The sequence below is a fragment of the Acipenser ruthenus genome, chromosome 7 (genome assembly GCF_902713425.1).
Source record: "Acipenser ruthenus chromosome 7, fAciRut3.2 maternal haplotype, whole genome shotgun sequence".
Classification (NCBI taxonomy): domain Eukaryota; kingdom Metazoa; phylum Chordata; class Actinopteri; order Acipenseriformes; family Acipenseridae; genus Acipenser; species Acipenser ruthenus.
Genome location: NC_081195.1, coordinates 14,824,694 through 14,845,282, shown reverse-complemented (window position 1 = coordinate 14,845,282; position 20,589 = coordinate 14,824,694). Strand labels below are relative to the sequence as shown.

Sequence of the window (20,589 nt, the reverse complement as noted above, 5' to 3'; positions counted from 1 at the left end):
CCATTGCACAGCAGTTTGAGCTATTTCCAGCTTTTAGTGTGCGTTTAATTAGATACACCATTTTTTGCAGGTATTTTATCATTAAGACTCAAAGGAAAACCTAGAACGACTAAAACTGCTGTGCAACGGGTGTCCTATACCCAGCACACTTAAAATGAATGTAGTCATTAAACTTCATAAGGGAAGGCTAAAGGCTTCTAAGGTTTAGTCTTGCGAAGAACTACCCCAAAAATGTACTTTAATTTTTGGCAATGACATGCTCAAGTCAGCCTTGGCAAGATATTCTGCCGAGGCAATATTGCCAAATGGAATAGGAAAAATAGATGATGTAAAGCAATACAATATAGCAGTTTCTATAGAAATTGAAGCATCTCTGTCTTTTTGTTGGCACTGGCTGACACAGACACAAACTGAACTAACGCTATATCTTAAAAGCATATCTCCTTTAAAGTCCAACTATCTTTTATTAATCTTTGGAATAAACATCCACTAGCTTGGACTGAAGCAGCCTGAACTTTTCCAATACAATTAAGCAACTCTGTAATCAACCACGACACAAGGAAGTGAGATATTCTATGTAAGGAGACTTTGTTTCCTCCATTCCAGCAGGTTCCAGTCATGGAGAAAGACCAAAGAAAGAAAATAACGATTTGTAATTATTATAATGTAATGACATGTGAAAACTTTGGATGAACATGACATTTCTTTTCTGTAATTATGCTTTTATCTACTTTAGCAAAAGGTATTTCATTTCTTTATTCTCACTCAAAATATGTTTGCTGCTTTTAATATGGGCCCTGTTCATGTGATGAGGAAGTGAAACTATTAAAATCATAGTTCTAAAAAAGGGCCTGATGCAATCATCTTATTTATTTATCCTCTGAAACTGTGTGGAGAACCAACCTTTTCAAAATGGGTACTTATTCAAATGTGAAACATGTTGTTTCGAGAACAGTGGTCAGTAATACTTTAAGGATGATACAGCAATATTGGCGAAGAAAAGTGAATAAGATGAACAGCATAACAAAGAATTTAGGGAAGTTTTGCAATTATAAACAATTAAAGAAGAGTCTTACGATGCAGAATTAGTGGCCGAGATACAAAAAGCAGGGAAATACAGGGTTGGAAAGAAAATTTACCTGCAATATGCAGCACAGACTTCAATGTAAATGAGCTCACATGACACAGATTCCATTTGTGTAACAAATGAATCTGCCACGTATTTATTGTACATAAAAGCTACACCCTTCAATGCCATGACCTGAAGAGCAGGAAGTAATAAGGCACAAGGAATTTAAACAATTAGAAATTATACATGTACAGTGTGGTACCTGAAAAAATCTGCAATAATTAAAAAAAAAAAAAAAAAAAAATGAAAAAAAAAAAATGTAAAGAACAAAAAGAACCTTCAGCACAGTAAAGGGATCAGTGGTCCTGAAGCTAATCCTAATATGGCTAGGTTAGCCCTCCTGTTCTACTACTATGGGGCTCCTATTGTGTAGCTCTTCCTTCCCAGTCACAGAGGGAAGCTTTCCCCATAAGCTAGCCAAGCTGAGATCTGAATAATTGCTGTATGCCAAGCCCTGCAGGGGACTGGAACTCTAATCATAGCATAGAGGTTATTGTTTCAGTGGCATCACTACAAAAAGAGGCATGCACAGACATTTCTAATCAATGTAAAACATATAGGGCATGTAAAAGTCAACATGTATGTATGTCCTCAATGCTATACGAACAGGCATGAAATAAAGCAGGCTCTTACAGGCCATATTTTACTACAAAGCTCTCAAAACTTAAGATGCTTAGAAAAACACACAAATCCCTGTGGATTATTCAAGGAAGTTCTGAAGGTTTGGCCAAAAAGGCCAAAAAACATTACTTAAGATCATACAACAGGGCTATAAAAGATACCGGATGAAGAATAATAATGAAATGAAAGGGATTGGATACCATGTAGGAGCAATTTCAACTTTTTATCTACAGAGTTGTCTTTCTTCCAAACTGAAGCATCAAACAGCAAAGAACCAAAAGATATTCCAAGAGGAAAAACAAACTGGACCACTTTTAAAACCTTGAGCTGCTGCATCCCTTTAATGCTCTTTACTAAGCAAGAATGAGGAGGAAGCACTTAGCAGTACAGTATTTTAAAATGGCTGAGGTGGTGCAAATGAAAAAAGCACCACAGTATGTTTAATTACATCCAGCAGTGTTGCAACTTTCATTTTAGAAATGCCAGCTAATGTTTCTGCTGCTGTTCACAGTGATTACATTCACTGTGACTCGACAGTGAATGTAGTCTAAACAGAAACAGAAGCTATTCACAGAAGACGTCTGCAGCTTGTAGAGTCCAAATCCTTCATAATCAGCCATTTTTTTTGTAAACGGTAAGTCAGCAGTTTGGGGAACTGTTGCATTTCTCCCCTAAGGCTGTGACCAGTGCCACTCTAAATAATCAATGACTTCCCTCTCCAGAATAATTGATTAGTCACCATGCTCTATGTTACAGTGTGTCGGTGTGTGTTGTCTGAAACAGGCTTCACGTTTGCAGTAAAAGCTGATATAGCAATATCCAGTGGTGTATCCTGTCTAGGAAGAAGGCTAGCTAACAATTAAAAAAATTGATTTCTTGTGACAAGTTATTTCTGTGATGTCAGAATGACCTACAACTGCTGACCACATGTTAACAGAGTTATGTAAGTTAAACATGCAGCCTATAACACAAAGTAAGTCATAAGAAGGGGGATGCTCATTTCAAGATGAACTGCCCCTTAAATGTCTTATTTCCAAGTAACACTATATACCTTTGTATTCCTTCTGAAATTTAACATTGTTTCCAAAGGTTTATTTTAAATCTTGTGATGAAAAGCTAATTTGTAAGTCAGAAAAAAGGGGCACACTTTTTAAATGCCCCAGGAAGCCTTTACAACCTACTGTATAAGGGAATATAGCTTTAAACAAGTTTTAAGTATACATAAGCTGCAGGCTGTTTTCAAAACATGTTTAGTTGATTTGGAGTAAACGTCTGGTGTTTAAATCTTCGTTTCTTTTTGCATTTCAACCTATAATCAAGTTCTCTTCTGCAATCCCGAGTTCTGTTGATTCAATATTTATGCTCAAAATATTATCCACTTCTTTAGTTGCAGATCTTTATCAACAGAAATTTACTCAAGATAATAAGATTTTTTTTTTTTTTTTTAAATATCACCTTTGGACTTCTTTTCAATACTGCATCTAAAATCATAACAGAAGCTAAATAATTTTAAGGTGGCAGCTGATACCTACTTAAGTCATATGAAAATGTCACACATTTTGTGTAATTAATTCATTTGTTTATTCCAGAGTTCTGCAAATAAGTAGTTTATCTGTCTGTCAATGTGGAAGCACATGTATGCCTGGGGGTCACTGTGTCCTTTCCTGATTTTTTTTAAGAACTCTGATAAAAGGGGAAATGTGAAGCATGCAGTTCTTGTACAGTTTAATTAATTCTGTTACAAGTATTTCCAGACTGCAGCCTCTTGCATGTGCAGCTTTCCTGAATAACACATGAATGCTGCCATCTGCTGCCTCCACACAGTTACTGCAGATCTGTACCTTCCTAGGGTCAATGTATTTCACTTCCCTTGGATCCCATATACTTCCAGGGTCCCAGACTAATTAATTCTTTAAAAGTCATACTTTGTGTAATAATTAAAACATTTCAATTTTGTATATCACATTTTAAAGAATATAATAACATTTATTTTTTTCTTTTTTTACATTCAAGGCAATGCTGTGGCCATGTTCTTTACATAAACATTACAGACTAGGTTATACATTAAATTCCTCCTCTGTATCGAGCTATTGAGAAAAAAAATCATGCACTTGATATGCCTACAAGATGATTAAGACTAAAATAATCTTACAGGAGTTTACCAAAAAAGGTCACAGATCATCTTTCAAAATCTATGAAGTAAACACAGGTTTCCTCATTTTCTTGTGTTTTATGTTTTTAAATATTTCCTGCACAGCTAAATGCATTATGCATATATGCTTGTCAATACTTTACTAACAGAGCATTGGCAGTAAATTATACTGCATTAACACAGATGGAAATAAGACTCCCATTGCATAGCAGTTTGATCCATTCCTGGTTTTACTAGGAGTTTAATAAGACACACCTAAACTTGTTACACACATACTGTGGCTAATCAAGCTTTTGTTAAAAATTTGAATGGGTGAAACTGCTATGTAATATGAGTCTTATTACCATCCTTGATTAATCTACCTCTACTCTACAAAGAGCTTTTCTGGGGATTTGTTTGGTATTCATTAGTGTACTTACTTCACGTCTTGTTTACGTTTCAACTCATTTTAACAACATTTCCACTCTGTAGTTGATTCTTGCTAAATTTTATTACCAAAAGCAGAAAATATCACACCCTGAATTTATCACACTTTTGAAGTGACAGAACAAACAAACTCTTATTACTTTTTTAAATTGCAAAATGAAAACATGAAATAAAAAATAAAGGTTGACTCTTTGCAGGTATTGTAGTAGGTCACCAAATAAGATAGTGGCACTTTACTACAGGCACCAACACATTCTGGAACCTGCTGGAGTTGCCATGGCATCTGCAGAAGCCGTCAGGAGCAGTTTGGAATCTGTAAACGTGGTATTATTGTGCATCTGAATCAGACCCCATCCCAGGAACACCAAGACATATATTCAGTTTCATCAGCTGGGTATTTAAAGCTACATTTCCTGCACAGTCAAGTTAAATTTTATAAGGAAGTACAATTCAAATTCTGTTCAGTTCTTCTGTACACTTACTGGCCTGTTTGTAAAGTTTCTTTACATTTAAGTAGATTCAGCTACAATGTAAAATGTTCTCCCATTTAAACCAAAACAGCCAAGCATGCAGCAGTGGGAGGTTATATATTTTCAAGCTCTGTAAATGGTTGATGTGAAGATGTCTGTTGCAAAGATACATCAGCAACACTGCCATCTGTTAAGGGCAAAAGAAACCCTCCACTTCAGCCAGTTTCACTAAAAAGGTTTCAGCATTGATATGGTTCCATTGGATATAGTACTGTCTGATAACACATAATATATTTGGAAACTGGGTACAGGTAATTTAATTTGGTATTGATCTCTTTAAGTACCGCCTGGGCTGCAGAATAACCACGGTCTCCATGCTAACAGTGTTCCCTTCTTCCCCAGTAGGGCTTATTATTTTCAGCTGCTAACTCAGGTTTGTATGGGGTTTTTTTGTTTTGTTTTTTTCTACTCCTCACTGAGATCTACCCTTTAAAATGGTATTATTCACAGGCAATAACCACAATTCTGTACAACATTTTTGCATTTGTCATCAATCTGTTTTACAGGTTACAGTATTTTTACTACAAGTCTTGGCATGGTGCCTGAGCCCACAATTTCCCATTCCAAACATTAAGCACCAAGCAATTAGGAGAGTGACTTTACAATTGCCAATATCTGTTCTCTGTATCCATAGAAAACATGGCTCCTACTGTACGTTAACCAGTAGCATATTTAGTTGGTAGATACATGCTGTACTAGTGTAATATACAATGATATTACTTCCTTTAGGGGTCGGGTATTAATCCAAAACAGAGCAAAAAAAAAATCCACTCTGATCCCACCAGGCGATATTATTTTAAGGGTTTAACATTAATTTATTTCCTTCATTTTTCTAATAGTGTATAAAAACGCTCCCAAGCTGTTCAAATGATAAAAAAAAAAAAAAAAAAAATCTCTGTTTTACTAGGGGTGGGCACCAGTATAGATATTTTGATAGGCTATCGATACCGTTAATAGTTTCTATATTGCAATATCGTGGCATTAAAAAAAAAAAACCACACGTACCCTCACAGACACACTTTTTATTGCTAATACTGCTGATTTTATATTAAGATACAAAAAACCCTATGCATACCAATCATTGTCAGTCTTGTATACAAACACCACACATTAAAGTATTATTTAACCATTTTATTCCATTGATTGGCATTTAGGTACCAAACGCTATTTGCATGCTGCATTATTCTGAGATATGCACATGCATCAGCAGTTCATTGTATTTTGTCTGTGTGATTACTTATGCTATTAATGTATTTATTATAACTTAGATGCACTTTTAAAACATCAAAACACATCAAAATAATGGAAGATTCAGCATGACACTGTACTTAATACATTGCCTAGAAAATCTGTAGGCCCTATAGAAATATTTCGGTTTTGAGGTGGCTGATGATGGAATAGTAAAACAATATAACAAGACCTTGTTTTTCTCCATGGATATTGTGAAGCAAAAGCACCACTAAATTAAAATAAGTTATTGCTTTTCATCTGTAAATATCTGTTAACTTATATGTTTCATATTGCAATTGTGTTATTGTATGTCTGTGTTTTGAAAGACTTCGATATTATCGATATCTAAATAGGTGCACGATATCGATATACAATTTTCATATTGTTGCCCACCCCTAGTAATTACCCCTATATAAAATAGACCATAATATTTTACTATATCTATATATGTGTAACTTCAAGGTGGGAAAGAGACACTATGATAAGCTATTATCTAGGTATATGCAAAAATGTAACATACAGACAGACGGATGAACAGACAGGCAGACACCTCCCTTATATCTCCAGAATCTGATACACTCAATAACTTAAACTAAGTAATGTTAATACCAAGTACACACAATACTGTAGAGCTATTTAAACAGTTTCAGGATCATCCTGGCTACCAATAGTAGCTCTAGACCCTATTTACAGTGCTATGGCAGGTGTTGCAATTTATTTATTTTAACCCTCACACGAATAAAAATAAAAGGCATATATTTTCCTTCTCTCGTTCTCCAATTTCAATGCCATATATTTGCCTGTAGTGAATGACTCGTCTCAACTTCTGTATTTAAAAACTCTATACACCCCAGGGGTTTTGACTTTCGACTCAAATTTCCATATCACTCCTTTAGGACTAGCTGTTTTCCATTTCAAGTTTTGTAGTTTTGTACAGAGAATACCAATAGGGTGCTTACTACAGAAAGTCAGAATTAACTAGACAGCTAGGGACCAATTTAGCTGGCTGCTGATTTAGAAGGCTGCTGTCTCTCTTCCTGGCCACATCAGCACTCCCCAGTAAGAGGTATGAGAGATAGCAGCTTCAGCTGGTTCCAATATCAATACTTTTTTTTTCAAACCAATTATGATTTATCTACCGTTTCAGACAAGTGCTTGCCTAACCAGAGAACTCATTGTAGACATATTGACCGTTGTTTAATGTTTACTGTGGAATACATTCTTGTTAAAAAAATTCACTGTATTTTTTTTAATTTTTTTCTTTTTATAAAATATCCATTTGTTTAAAGTTAGAAGTTCTGAAATCATTTTAAATCTCTCCAAGAAGTCACATGACTGTACTATACAGACACAGGTCAGAGATCAGTGAATGTCACAAACTTTGCCCAATAAGTTTCTATATCCCAGTAATATTCCTGTTCCTGCATTTTCTGTGTTTTAAGAGAAGCAGATATTTAATTCACAAGTGTTTTGTATTATTTATTTAAAACAGAAATATAAATAAATGTAAAAGAATGGTACTATTATCTATTTATTCTAATGCAATTTGTTTATTTAATAAACATCCAATGGAATTATTTAATTTGCAGTACTATTTCAAAAGTGTATTATATATTTCCAAGAATGCATGGCATTCTGGTTTTAATCTGATTCTCTGGTTGCCATGAAAATATTTTGTATATGTATTTTGGGTGAAGGTGATCTTTAAAAGCATAGGAAAATTCTAATTAAAAAAGCAAAAAAAAAAAAAAAAAAAGTTTCAAAAAGAGCTACAATAAAAATGTTAACAACTCCTGTAAGGGTGCCCTTTGTCATCACACAAGCAGTTTCTGAAAATTCCAGAAATAGTTTGAACTGGAACACACATTTTTTTGGATTTGGTTTATTTAAAGGTTACCAATCTGGTCTTTTTAAAAGGGTAAATAAAACATTTTCCTTGCTTTCATTAGCATAGTAACAAGGTAGTTATCAGTACTGTATACTGTAGGTGTGTTTTGAGAAGTGTTTGCAACACTGAGAGTAGTTGCTTATTTTCAGTGCTGGTTGTGTGTACCATGCTGCTAGTTGGGAAGACATTTGTGTAACCTACATATTGTGTTTCAGCATTGTACCACGGTTTTAGTGTACTGTTACACTTATCTAACAAATATCACTGTAGCCTACTCACACTTGTCAAGGTCCCCTTGCAGCTGGAGGATTTGTGGGACGGGCATGGTAAGGACAACTGCATGAAACTGCTCTGGAGCCCCCGACTTCCTGCAGACTTCCCATTTCTCATCCTTGAGGTGAATATGGGTCACGTGGTAGTTGAAGAACACCTCTGCTCCTGCTTGAGTAAGAACATAACATAAGAAAGTTTACAAACGAGAGGTGGCCAGTCAGCCCATCTTGCTTGTTTGGTTGTTAGTAGCTTATTGATCCCAGAATCTCATCAAGCAGCTTCTTGAAGGTTCCCAGGGTTTCAGCTTCAACAACATTACTGGGGAGTTGGTTCCAGACCCTCACAATTCTCCGTGTAAAAAAGTGCCTTCTATTTTCTGTTCTGAATGCCCCTTTATCTAATCTCCATTTGTGACCCCTGGTACTTGTTTCTTTTTTCAGGTCAAAGAAGTCCCCTTGGTCGACATTGTCTATACCTTTTAGGATTTTGAATGTTTGAATTAGATCACCGCGTAGCCTAGATGAAGACATTTCTGAGTCAACATAAACTCCTAGGTCTTTTTCATAGATCCCTTCTTCAATTTCAGTATCTCCCATAAGATATTTATAATGCACATTTTTATTGCCTGCATGCAATACTTTATACTTTTCTCTATTAAATGTCATTTGCCATGTGTCTGCCCAGTTCTGAAAGCTGTCTAGATCATTTTGAATGACCTTTGCTGCTACAGCAGTGTTTGCCACTCCTCCTATTTTTGTGTCGTCTGCAAATTTAACAAATTTGCTTACTATACCAGAACCTAAATCGTTAATGTAGGGGAAACGTGGTTGGATATGTGGCATTGAAAGAAAGAAGAAAGCAAAGACAAAGTGAGGCCAAGGTCTTATAGAGGTCATAAGCCTTATGCCTTGTGCCACACTGCAGCATTTCTAGATATGACAACACCCATTTCCTCTGTGGCAGGGGAGATGTTAGCATTTATAACCATACAGACAGAGGAAGATAGCCTGCATAGAACTGCATATATAAACATTTGGCATCTACTTCATATAGCCCATTCATAGTTAACGAATTCAATTATTTATTTATTTATTTTACTTATTTACTACCTTTACACATTTTCTAAATTCCAATTATTTAACAAAAAGATATTCGGCACAGCGATAAGAGGACTAGTGATAATTAGATTCAAGGTTTTCAGAACCACATATTCATTTTGTGTTTTTGATGCAAGTTTGTTTGATACCATAGGTTCTGAGAGTCTCTTTTTTTTTAAATCAGTAAAGCTGTTATTGTTAGCCTAACTAAAACATTTTAGGCATCATTAATATGAATCCTCAACAGTCTGGTGCGTTTGTTAGACCAGCATGTATGTCAAACAAAAAGGCTTCAAATCACACATGTTCCTGGTTATCTGAAAGCATTTAAAAAAAAATGCTTTTCAGCTTTCTTTTAATGAAGAGACTTGAGTGGTCTTCAGCCCAGCAAACAGCAGGGGCCACATTTCCTCATATTTTTGTGGTAGCACATCACCCCATACAGTCTGAAAATTGAAGGAACTGGTAACACATTAGACATATGGTACATACTGTATCAATAAAAATGATACTTTTAGCAACTGTCAAAACCACCTGTAATGCCAACTTGCATAGTCACATGACCAAAGAGCACCATGCCCACAGAATGTCTCCTGATTGGTTCAGGAAACATTTCCCAAAGCAGAGGCCAGGTTTACTCTGGGAACACATGAAAAACCAGCATGCACGAGGAAACAACATGGAATAAGTACAGAATTAAGTACAGACTATACAATCTGTCAAAGGTGTAGTGGATTCCAATTTGAAAAAGAAATAAAATCGAAACTCAAGACAATTAAATTTGCTGTGGTAATTTAGTGGAAGGATATGGGCTGATTAAATAAAATCAATACACTGCTAAAACAGGATGCAATAAGAAATGGCCTAATTTGATTGGTGGCCTTTCATGCCAGAAGACAATACATTTTAAAGCACACCAAACAGATCCAATGTGGTGTTCCAACTATTCAATAGTAAATGGGTTTAGATTCAAGTTACAGTAGATATCCGTTGTAATGCAATGGAGTGCAATGTTCTGTTGAGGGCAACAAAACACAAAAGTTATATCTAGGGCTTCTGTTTTTCGGGTTTTATTAATTTTTCGGTGCTTATTTTTAGCTATTTTTGAGTTATGTAAATCTTTTTTTTCAGGGCTTTCATTTTTGATATACTGTATGAAATTAGTGTTTTTGGTTACTTTCCAAAATGCTTGAGCGTTTTTTTTTTCTGTCAAAATATGCATAGTAGCAACTCGACAGTACTTAAGTTGTACCTTCTTTCCATTGCTGTCTTCCACAACAAAATCCCTATGGTCACGAGCACATTCTTCTGAGGTTTTTGTGTGTAGGCATTTTTGTACATTTTGCCACAATTCTGTTTTAATTCCTTCATATCTTAACTGTAATACAGCTTGAAATCCCGCAAACAAGCCGCCATCCTGATTGTAATCTCATTTTAAATCTCACAAGCGGCGTCTCCAATAGAAATGTAGGAATGTGCTGTCACTCAGTAGTTGGGGTAGGTTTAAAGTATTGAGAACAAATCAATGATAGATGCAAGTCAGGAAGGCGGGACATTGCCCAGCGGCACTAGGAAATGTATTTATCATTATTTTTTTTCGTAGTGGGTTTTATTTTATTTATTTTTAATGGGAATAGGGGTAAGTCAACATGAATTGATTAACCATTTCCACATTTTTTCCGGTGTTTATTGGCTATCCTCCGATTTCATTTTTTTTTGTATCGGGGGTGTTATCGGTTAAAACCGAAAATCAGAAGCCCTAGTTACATCACATGCTTTCTTTTATTTTAAATGACGCAACCTTCCCAAAAGCCTTTTGAATTCTAATTACATTTTCCAAATTGGGTTCATTAAAGTCTCCTTATGATTTTAATAAATGCTCAATGCAACACATTATCAGCCCTAGTCATTCTCAGCCAAATCCCTCTTTCTAGGAAATAGAGAATCAGAACTACATTTTGGATGAGAACATTTCTGAAAGGAAAAATATAATTACGTGTTTTTTTTGTCTGATGCCAATGAAAAGCCACTTAGTTTCCCTGCTACATACTGCTCTTGTATCAGGAGACATTGGGTTGTTTTTGTTTTGGGCTATTGCTTTTTTAATCACTTTCTGTTTGGGTCCAAAATCCAACCGCAGTCCCTTTATAAAATGTTGAAAATAGACCTCTTTAGAACAGTCTGTGTTAAACAGACCAGAAGATGTCATCGCCAGCTATGAAGTTTAAGGTGGATTCATAGAATTTGAAAGTCATTCTTGGCAAGTTCTATGCAAAAATGTCTGAAACGGAGAACAGTACAGAAGGGGCTGACACAGTAGCTCAACCCACTAAAGCCACTAAAGTTGCAACCCCAGGCACAACTAGTGCTGGAATGACCGATGTAAACAACTAGAAAGATGAACCTGGGGAGTTTCTGGCTCTCCACCAAACTGGCATAGGGCTTGTTTTTAGTATTTAATGAGCCAGATAGTTGTCTACTGGGAAAATGAAAAAAAACAGGGCTGGAAATTTCCCACAACTAGTGCGCAGAGCAGAACAAGAAAAGTACATGTCATGGACCACAGGAGGCCAGTGGAGTCATTAGTGTGGGATTGTAGGGTCAAAAAGCCTGACAGTAAAATGAAGTTGGTTTTAATAAAGACTGAAAAGGACTGACAGTTGTTGTACCCACAACATTTTCTCTAGCACTCTTACCTTTTCGTTCTTCAAAAGGTAAATTCTTTATCAATTTTATCACTTTTTCGATACAATTTGAATGCTGATTCTTCACTGCTTCAATGTTGCAACCTACTGGACTGAAGATAAAGGAGTAACCTGCTAAGTCTAGCCAACTATCTCTTTCCACCAGCCGAACCTACTAACAGTTCTTACTGGAAAGTCTCTATCTGGACTGGACAGGTAGCCAGCCAGTAGGGGTCACTGAAGAGTGAAGAGGTGAACTATACCTAACCATTCTTCCTCTTGAACACTACAGGAGTGGAAAGACCAATGCAGAACTCCCTGTTGGGTCCCCAGCCAAGATTGGCAACTTGACAAGAGCGGGATTCTAGCCATGTTTGCAAGCCTTATCATGGACCAGTTCAGATTGTTTTGTTTTACTTAAATATCTAACCAAGCTGAAATTTTAGAAAGTTTAAACTCATGTTTCCTGTTACCCAAACACTTCCTGTACTGAAGTTCACCTCCATGGTCCGGCCTCACTCAATAATTAAAGTAGTCCAAGCCTCAATCTGGCTGATAATGTTGCTAACACTAATAGAAGGTAAGAAAATATATTTTAAAGCTTAAAAAAAGACTGTCAATTACAAGTTTTTGGATCAAGGCAGATTCTGATGACATTACAGACTACAAGAGACAAAGGCTAACCTTATACTATATATGATATATCAGTACTAGAACAAGGTGCCCAAGTATAAGAAAAGGGGATAACAGTAAACTGCCTTATTTCACACTTTAACAGTCAATGGAGCCGACAACCACTTTTCCGAACTGCTTTAAATATTAATAAAGAAGTCTGCATGTTGATTAGTGACATAAAAGAGGAAGCATGTAGCACATAAAAAAAGCCCTCTTCTGATTGGCCCCTGTACTACGGACCAAGCAGCTGAGAAAAACGAGATTAGAGGATGCCCTATCACTAACACCATATCAAAGTGAACTGCTTGCAGACTACCTGACTCTCCGAGATAATGCTTGACAATAGAAGAGATTCCCCGCGGGGTTATGAAGTTGCGGCTCCCGTCCTCTTTCATCACCATTCCTTCCACTGGGGCAGTCAGGAATTTTAAAATGCTGTGCGCCAACAGCTCTTCATAAAAGCTGGGAATCAAAGGGAATATTTATCAAAAACTTTAGTCGATAGTTTCCTGATAATCTTTAGACTATAATCATACTTATACCTGGTTTCTTTGAAAGCTCTGAAAAGCATGCAGCCATCCTAAACAGGGCAGCAGTGTGGAGTAGTGGTTAGGGCTCTGGACTCTTGACCAGAGGGTTGTGGGTTCAATCCCCAGTGGGGGAAACTGCTGTTGTACCCTTGAGCAAGGTACTTTACCTAGATTGCTCCAGTAAAAACCCAATTGTATAAATGGGTAGTTGTATGTAAAAAAAAAAAAATAAATAATGTGATATCTGTATAATGTGATATCTTGTAACAATTGTAAGTCGCCCTGGATAAGGGTGTCTGCTAAGAAATAAATAATAATAAACGAAAACCAACCAGTTGCTACTGTAGGTTTCATTGTAATTCTTTGTCTTATGTAGTAAGTAAAGAAAAGAGAGATCTGTTTTAGTTTTTGCTTTCTAGGATAAAGAAAAGTGGTTCAAGGAGACAGTGCAATGTCTTTAGTGATCCTGAATATAAAGTGTGAGTGAAAATTCAGCTCTGCAGGGCTAACAATAAATGTACCTACATATGTGTATTAAATAAATATTTAACAATTATACCTGGTTAGTGTATGATGTCTATGATAATGAGACAGATAAACATTGCAAATACAGTAATATGAAATATTAACAGATGGCTGTTCGGTTAACAGGTAATAATAATAATAATAATAATAATAAAACTAACTGTGGCAATGTGGCCACGCCCTTGTGCGTAGTTTGTTTAAATGCACATGATGCGATGTGCCATCCTCGTGCCTAAATACTAATATACAATTTAAATCACTCGTGTTACACAGACCCATTTATATCCCGTGTACCAATGACTATACACCAACATTTACACACAACACGTAACATAAACAAACTACGCACAAGGGCGTGGCCACATTGCCACACTAATATGTACAAATGCTCTTGCAAAGAACAGTATAAAAATGACATTTAATTATTTTCTCTGTTCGATAGTATACCAATAACTTTCTGTAACAAATGTACATGTAAAATGTATGAAATGTTCCAAACGATATTGTGGCCATGAGGGCATATAATAAGACTTCTCAAAGTATTTGCTTACATTATTTTTTTCCTTTCTAAAAATACTTAGTTCAAGATTATTGAAAATGATGACAAAAGTCTGGGGTCAATAGAAAGGATGCAAACACAATCAATCCTGTATTCTGCCTTGCTTGTTTTGTAACCTCATTGGGTGCCCATGTTATATGAAGTTCCACCTGTAAATGCTTTTACCTGCATAAGCTCTATGGAATGCTTAGCTTAGGAGGTAACTAACTCTACAACCAATTTTATTGGGGTTTATTCATTGAAGTACAGTACCTGCATTATTTATCTGATCTATTGCAAGACATTCTATTGACTGAGGCTAGTATTGTCATAATGGCCAACTGTTTGATTTAAATAAAAAACAAATAAACAAAGGGTTTTTTTTCCTGGTTGGTTAATATGTCAAAATGTAATCAAGTTTTAAAACATTACGACCCTTACAAGGTTTTCTTGCTCATTAATAGTTAGTGAAATATATTTTGGAATGTCATAACATTTAATCTAAAAAGCTTATATTATACTTAATCAAAATAACCACAGCTTGTTACTGGCTGAAACCATGTCAATCAATAGGGGAAGTAGCTGATTGGTCATTGTCAGGAAAGAAGCCAGTTTAGGGTCAAGGACAGTTTCACCTTCCAGGTAAAAATGACCCAGAAAGTGCAAGACAAACTAAAAGCATGACTTGTAAACAGAGGTTTTTTTTTTTTTTTTTTTTTAACCTAGTGTAGTTCCACATAGTATGTTTTAAAATGAAAATACATGTGTTTCTTTCAAAACTGCACATTTGAGACCTATATAATGTGGATTGTAGAGTACATTTATGGAAGTATTTTGTTAGCTACAATTGCTTTAACAGATTTTCATAATACATAAACAATTATTACCTTTGATGCTTCTGAGAATAGTATGGTGTTGCAGTTATGTACTGTGCTCCCAGGTCAGCAGTACATGTGGGGTCATTAGGACTTCTGCTTGTTGCCATTCTTCCTCCTAGCAAAGCAACAAGATGGATTTCAACAGCAGTCAGAGGTTGTTGTATAATGCTTTAACAACATTAACACAAACAGTTCACAGAGGCCTATTCTCAAATAGTAGTTTGGCTTTGCAAGGCATTTAGGCTGTGAAAAGAAAAAAAAAACAGTAGAGGATCCTGCAGAGAAAGTGGACTTAAAAGAGGTTTTAATCTCAATGTTACCAGCATTTGCAGTATTATCCCTAATCATATATATATATATATATATATATATATATATATATTGTAACCCGGCCGGCACTCACGGTCATTCATTTGCCCCTTTCAAAGCAGACCTAGGACACAAGAAATTGAGTTTCAAGCGCGGTTGCGCTATTTTTAATAAACACAAAAATAAACACAAACACAAAACAAAACCTAACTCCGTTTTGGAGTACTTACTAAACGGGTTATTCCCTGACTAACTTGCAGGACGGCTAAGCCGTTTACCTGTCACACAACACAAACAAACTATGCAGGTTTCCAGCACTTACTTTCCTATGACTGCTCGGAAGCAGCGCACCTCTCTTCTGCTTCCTTCTACTCAGCAGCCCCGTGCAGACTGACTGCACATCTTAAATACCCCTGCACCTAGTACTAATTGATAATAACTACCAGGTGCGGGTGATAATTAAACAAATAATTTAAACAAAATGTGCATTTGCCCATGTTTTTGGCAGGGAAGATTTTAACCCCCTCCCTGCCGTGTTACTATATATATATATATATATATATATATATATATATATATATATATATATATACACACATACACACACACACTACCGGTCAAAAGTTTTAGAACATCTCCATTTTTCCAGTTTTTATTGAAATTTACGCAGTTTAATGTCTCAATGTACTCTCAAATTAAAGCATAGAACAAATAAACAATTGGAGATAAAAAAGAAATCATGGAATCGTTTTGTTTAACAAAATTTAATCTAAATTTTTGACTCAAAGTAGCCACCTTTTGCAGATATAAGAGCCGAACACACTCGTGGCATTCTTTCTACAATGGAAATCAAATATTGTTCGGAAAGTTCTTCCCAACACTGTTGCAGAAGTTCCCACAAATGTGTTGCACTTGTAGGTTGCTTTGCTTTCACCTTTCTGTCCAGTTCATCCCAAACCAGCTCGATGGGGTTTAAGTCTGGAGACTGTGCTGGCCATTCCATGATTTGAAGCCTGCCGTCTTGTTCTTTTCTTCTAAGGTAGTTCTGACATAGCCTGGAGGTATGTTTTGGGTCATTATCTTGCTGTAGGATGAACCCCTGACCAACTAGGCGTATACCAGAGGGTATTGCATGGCGCTGCAAAATGCTGTGGTAGCAGTTTTGGTTCAGGGTGCCACTCACTCTGTGCAAGTCGCCGACTCTGGATCCAGCAAAAGAGCCCCAGACCACCACGCTTCCTCCTCCATGTTTGACAGTTGGTGTCACACACCGAGGAACCATCCTTTCGCCTACTCGACGGCGTACAAAAACCCTGCGTGATGAACCGAAGATTTCAAATTGTGATTCATCGATCCATAAGACCTTCTTCCAGTCTTCAGTAGTCCACTGGCGGTGCTTCATGGCCCAGGCAAGCCTCTTTTTCTTATTTTGCCATCTTAGCAATGGCTTTCTTACTGCCACTCGACCTGTCAAACCTGCAGCTCGAAGTCTTCTCTTCACAGTTGAAACTGAGACTTGCTTACTTCGACCAGTGTTAAGCTGTGCTTGAAGCTGTTGTCCTGTGAGCCGCCTATCACGCAAGCTGTTGACTCTCAGAAACTTGTCTTCTGATTCTGTTGTGGCTTTGGGTCTGCCAGACCTCTTCCTGTCAGAGTTTCCTCCAGTTTCCAAGTGCCTTTTGATGGTGTAGGAAACTGTACTCACTGACACCTTGGCTTTCTTTGCAATTTCTCTAAAGGAAAGACCTACACTTTTAAGGGTTATAATGGTCTGTCTGTCTTCCTTTGTTAATTGCCTTTTTCTCGCCATTATGAGAGCAATACACTACTTCCTGCAGTACAATACTGTCCAAATAATGCTTAAGAGGGTGTAGTAACACAGTCTGTTCCAACACTGCTTTTATACAGACAGAGGGTTTTTAAGTAATCAACAAAAGTTGGGACACCTGTAGGAATTGTTAGCATCAACTTTCAAGGCTTAATTTACTTCCATTGCTGCAGAACAGCTGTAAGTTGTTAACCCATTACTTGTTCCCTGAAAAAGGCCTTTTTGTATAACTCTGAAATGTACATTATTTTTCAGTTTTTGGTAACCTAAACTTTTTTTTTAAACCTCTGGCAGTTTACCGCTTACCTTTGTACCATTTCAGGTTATTGAATGGACTTGAACTGCTTAAATTTCAATAAAAACTGGAAAAATGGGGGTGTTCTAAAACTTTTGACTGGTAGTATATATATATATATATATATATATATATATATATATATATATATATATATATATATATATATAGTAAGAGCTAAGAAAACATGTTTTAAACCCTTGGTTACCATCACTCCTTTAAGCTAATGTCCCAAAAACATACTAGTGTCTATTTACTATATATATATATATAGAGAGAGAGAGAGAGAGAGAGAGAGATTATTGTTATTTGTTTATTTAGCAGAGGCCTTTATCCAAGGCGACTTACAGAGACTAGGGTATGTGAACTATGCATCAGCTGCAGAGTCAATTACAATTACGTCTCACCCGAAAGACGGAGCACAAGGAGGTTAAGTGACTTGCTCAGGGTCACACAATGAGTCAGTGGCTGAGGTGGGATTTGAACCGGGGACCTCCTTGTTACAAGCCCTTTTCTTTAACCACTGGACCAATTATAATACATTTGTTTACATTTAAATCTACTTTATGTTGAAAAAATAATTTCTATAAGCATTTCCTTTGAAATATTATTATACAGAGTGTGAAGATAAACTTGCAATTTATTGCTCAATGCTCATGCACACTGCCTGTATTTGTATTTGACTCACACAACGTCGGACAAGTGCAGCAATCAGCAGATTTCAAGGAATGGAGGCAGCTACAGCGAAGTTCAAACTAAGATATACAAACTAGACTGTAAACAAAATATGTGTTCCAATAAAGAGGAGTGCAAAAACTACTGAAGGAAATAGCAATTTGTTTTATGTGTATAACTGTATATGATTGTAGCACAGTTTCGTTTAAATCCTAACACCTACTGTATAATAGGGTTACAGGCTTCTCAAATTTAAAATGCATACCGTAAAATCTCAAACCCATTCCCATGTTACAGTATATTTGTATTTTTGGAAACTATGTAGCATGTTTAGTTTCTGAACAGTTGTGTAACTACTCTGCAGTTTCAATTGGGGAAATTGCCTATCAATCTATGCATGATGTAAATAAAAAAAAACACAAAGCACATTTTTTTTCGTTAATGTTGAAAAGTGATATGCTTATCAATCCCACTGTACGTCGTCACTTTAAAAAAAAATCAAAAAAAAAAAAAAATCTATAAATCAATTCTGCAAAACTAACCTGCGCCTCTGGCTTTATCCCACACTACAATACTTGTATTACTGGGCATTTCTCTTCGCAGCAGGCAAGCACAGAGGCTGCCTGTGAGCCCTGCACCGACTATCAATACTCGGAACATCAGAAAAATATTGTTCTTTCGGTTCAGTAAAAGAAATTAGATACCGATGCAGATGACTTTCGGCCAACACAAGGCACAACTCTTTCATAATGCTAAACTGAACTTTGACCTTTCTGTCCGACAACGTACGTTCTCTGTTGGCCAACCAAAAGTTTTCCCTGTCGTTGAGTATGCAAATCATTTAAACCGGTGTAGGCTGGTTTTAAAATGAATGTGAGATATTTGTATGAGTAATTATTATTCAATTGTAATAAAACGTGGTCTGGACATTTAGCACAGTAAAATAATTAAACAGATACCTACCTATCATTACAAATTCATTTCCGCCATATGATGTCTGTCAAACATATGACGTGACAACCAGCTAAAGTAGAGAATACACTACGGAAGTCGGAGTTTGCACATTGGTAAAAATGGTGATTTATGTTTTCCATTTTTCCATGAGTGATACTATATTCATAATCGCCGCTATACTATTCTAACAAGCATGCCAGTGACATGAATCCACCGTTACAGCTGTACATTCAAAATGAGAGCTATCAGTTACATAAAAAGAATCTCCCTGACCTACCCACATGTAAAAATGTAAATTTAACACCAATATGGACAGATTTCTACATATACCCAGATATTCTGATACTCTCAATTTCTCTGTCTTTGAATCAGAAAGCAGTGTGTGAGAAATAGACCCCTTACTTTATGAAAAATTTAAACTTGTGACCCTTGCCTACTTTTCCATGGAACTGAAAAGGGAATCGTTGTTAGATGGTTATTGACCAATTAGCCCATGTGTGTCATTAAGTGCATGCCTATTCCAGTGTTTACAAGTTTGACATATTCATTAATGTCTAACATGAATGTTAATGCATTGAAATAAAACTATATAGCACAAAAATGTAGATTAATACTACAATAAACTATGGCACTATACAGCATATCTCTCAGGAATCCATATTTTTCTATTACGACCCACTATCTTAGTGTAAAACAGACTTTCATAATTAGGGGTCCATAATATGTTCTATTATCTATCTGTTTGGTTTCATATTGAACATGTAAATGTATAAAGACATGATGTAGACTAGAGAAGGGTTTTATATAAAACACCACGTATCTCCCCTTTCTCACAATCCATTTTTTCAGTGAACTGAATAAGATGAAAAACTGCGTACTCCTATTTGCAGATTACACCAACCTTAAAACAACAAAACCCACTTGTTTGTCCCACAATTAAAAGGGGGAGACCCAGTCCGTAATGTAATCCCTATGGGATCTCAACATAACATTAATAATCTTTTTTTTTTTTTTTTAATTTTTTTAAACTAAATTAAATAAGGTGTGTACCACATATTATAAATTTGTGGGAGCAACACTTGTAACCACAAAAACAGTGGGGCCACAGGGCAATATGATAATCACCTTTATTCAGCATTAAACTTTTCATAGTTTCCTGTCATAAAGGTCACTCTATCTTGACTCACGCAATCTCTTCAGCCCAATGATGTAATTTCACAAACAATGCAGTATATTAGCTTGCCATACAAATGTACATTTTGATGTAAACCTATTGCACCCTAATCCGGAATTACTGTTTAAAGCAGTAGGACTGTGGATGCTTTATGTGTTATCAATGTATCTACAACCTC

At 36.1% G+C, this 20,589-nt stretch overlaps 1 protein-coding gene across 3 annotated transcripts in view; it reads right to left on the bottom strand.

Moving 5' to 3' along the window:
- Window positions 1–19,046, bottom strand: part of LOC117415306 (renalase-like) — a 69,075-nt gene extending 50,029 nt beyond the window's left edge. Inside the window, exons 1-4 of one of the 3 annotated variants that reach the window (XM_034025459.3) lie at window positions 18,826–19,046; window positions 15,186–15,291; window positions 13,022–13,167; window positions 8,256–8,417 (exon numbers count right to left, since the gene is read on the bottom strand). In XM_034025459.3, coding sequence (XP_033881350.2) covers window positions 8,256–8,417; window positions 13,022–13,167; window positions 15,186–15,291; window positions 18,826–18,943 — 532 coding nt within the window. In that variant the 5' untranslated portion in view covers window positions 18,944–19,046. Of the gene's footprint in view, window positions 1–8,255; window positions 8,418–13,021; window positions 13,168–15,185; window positions 15,292–15,807; window positions 15,855–18,825 lie in introns of those variants that run through there. The other 2 variants (XM_034025460.3, XM_059026438.1) reach the window with 2 other exon arrangements.
- Between the last annotated feature and the right edge of the window lie 1,543 nt (window positions 19,047–20,589).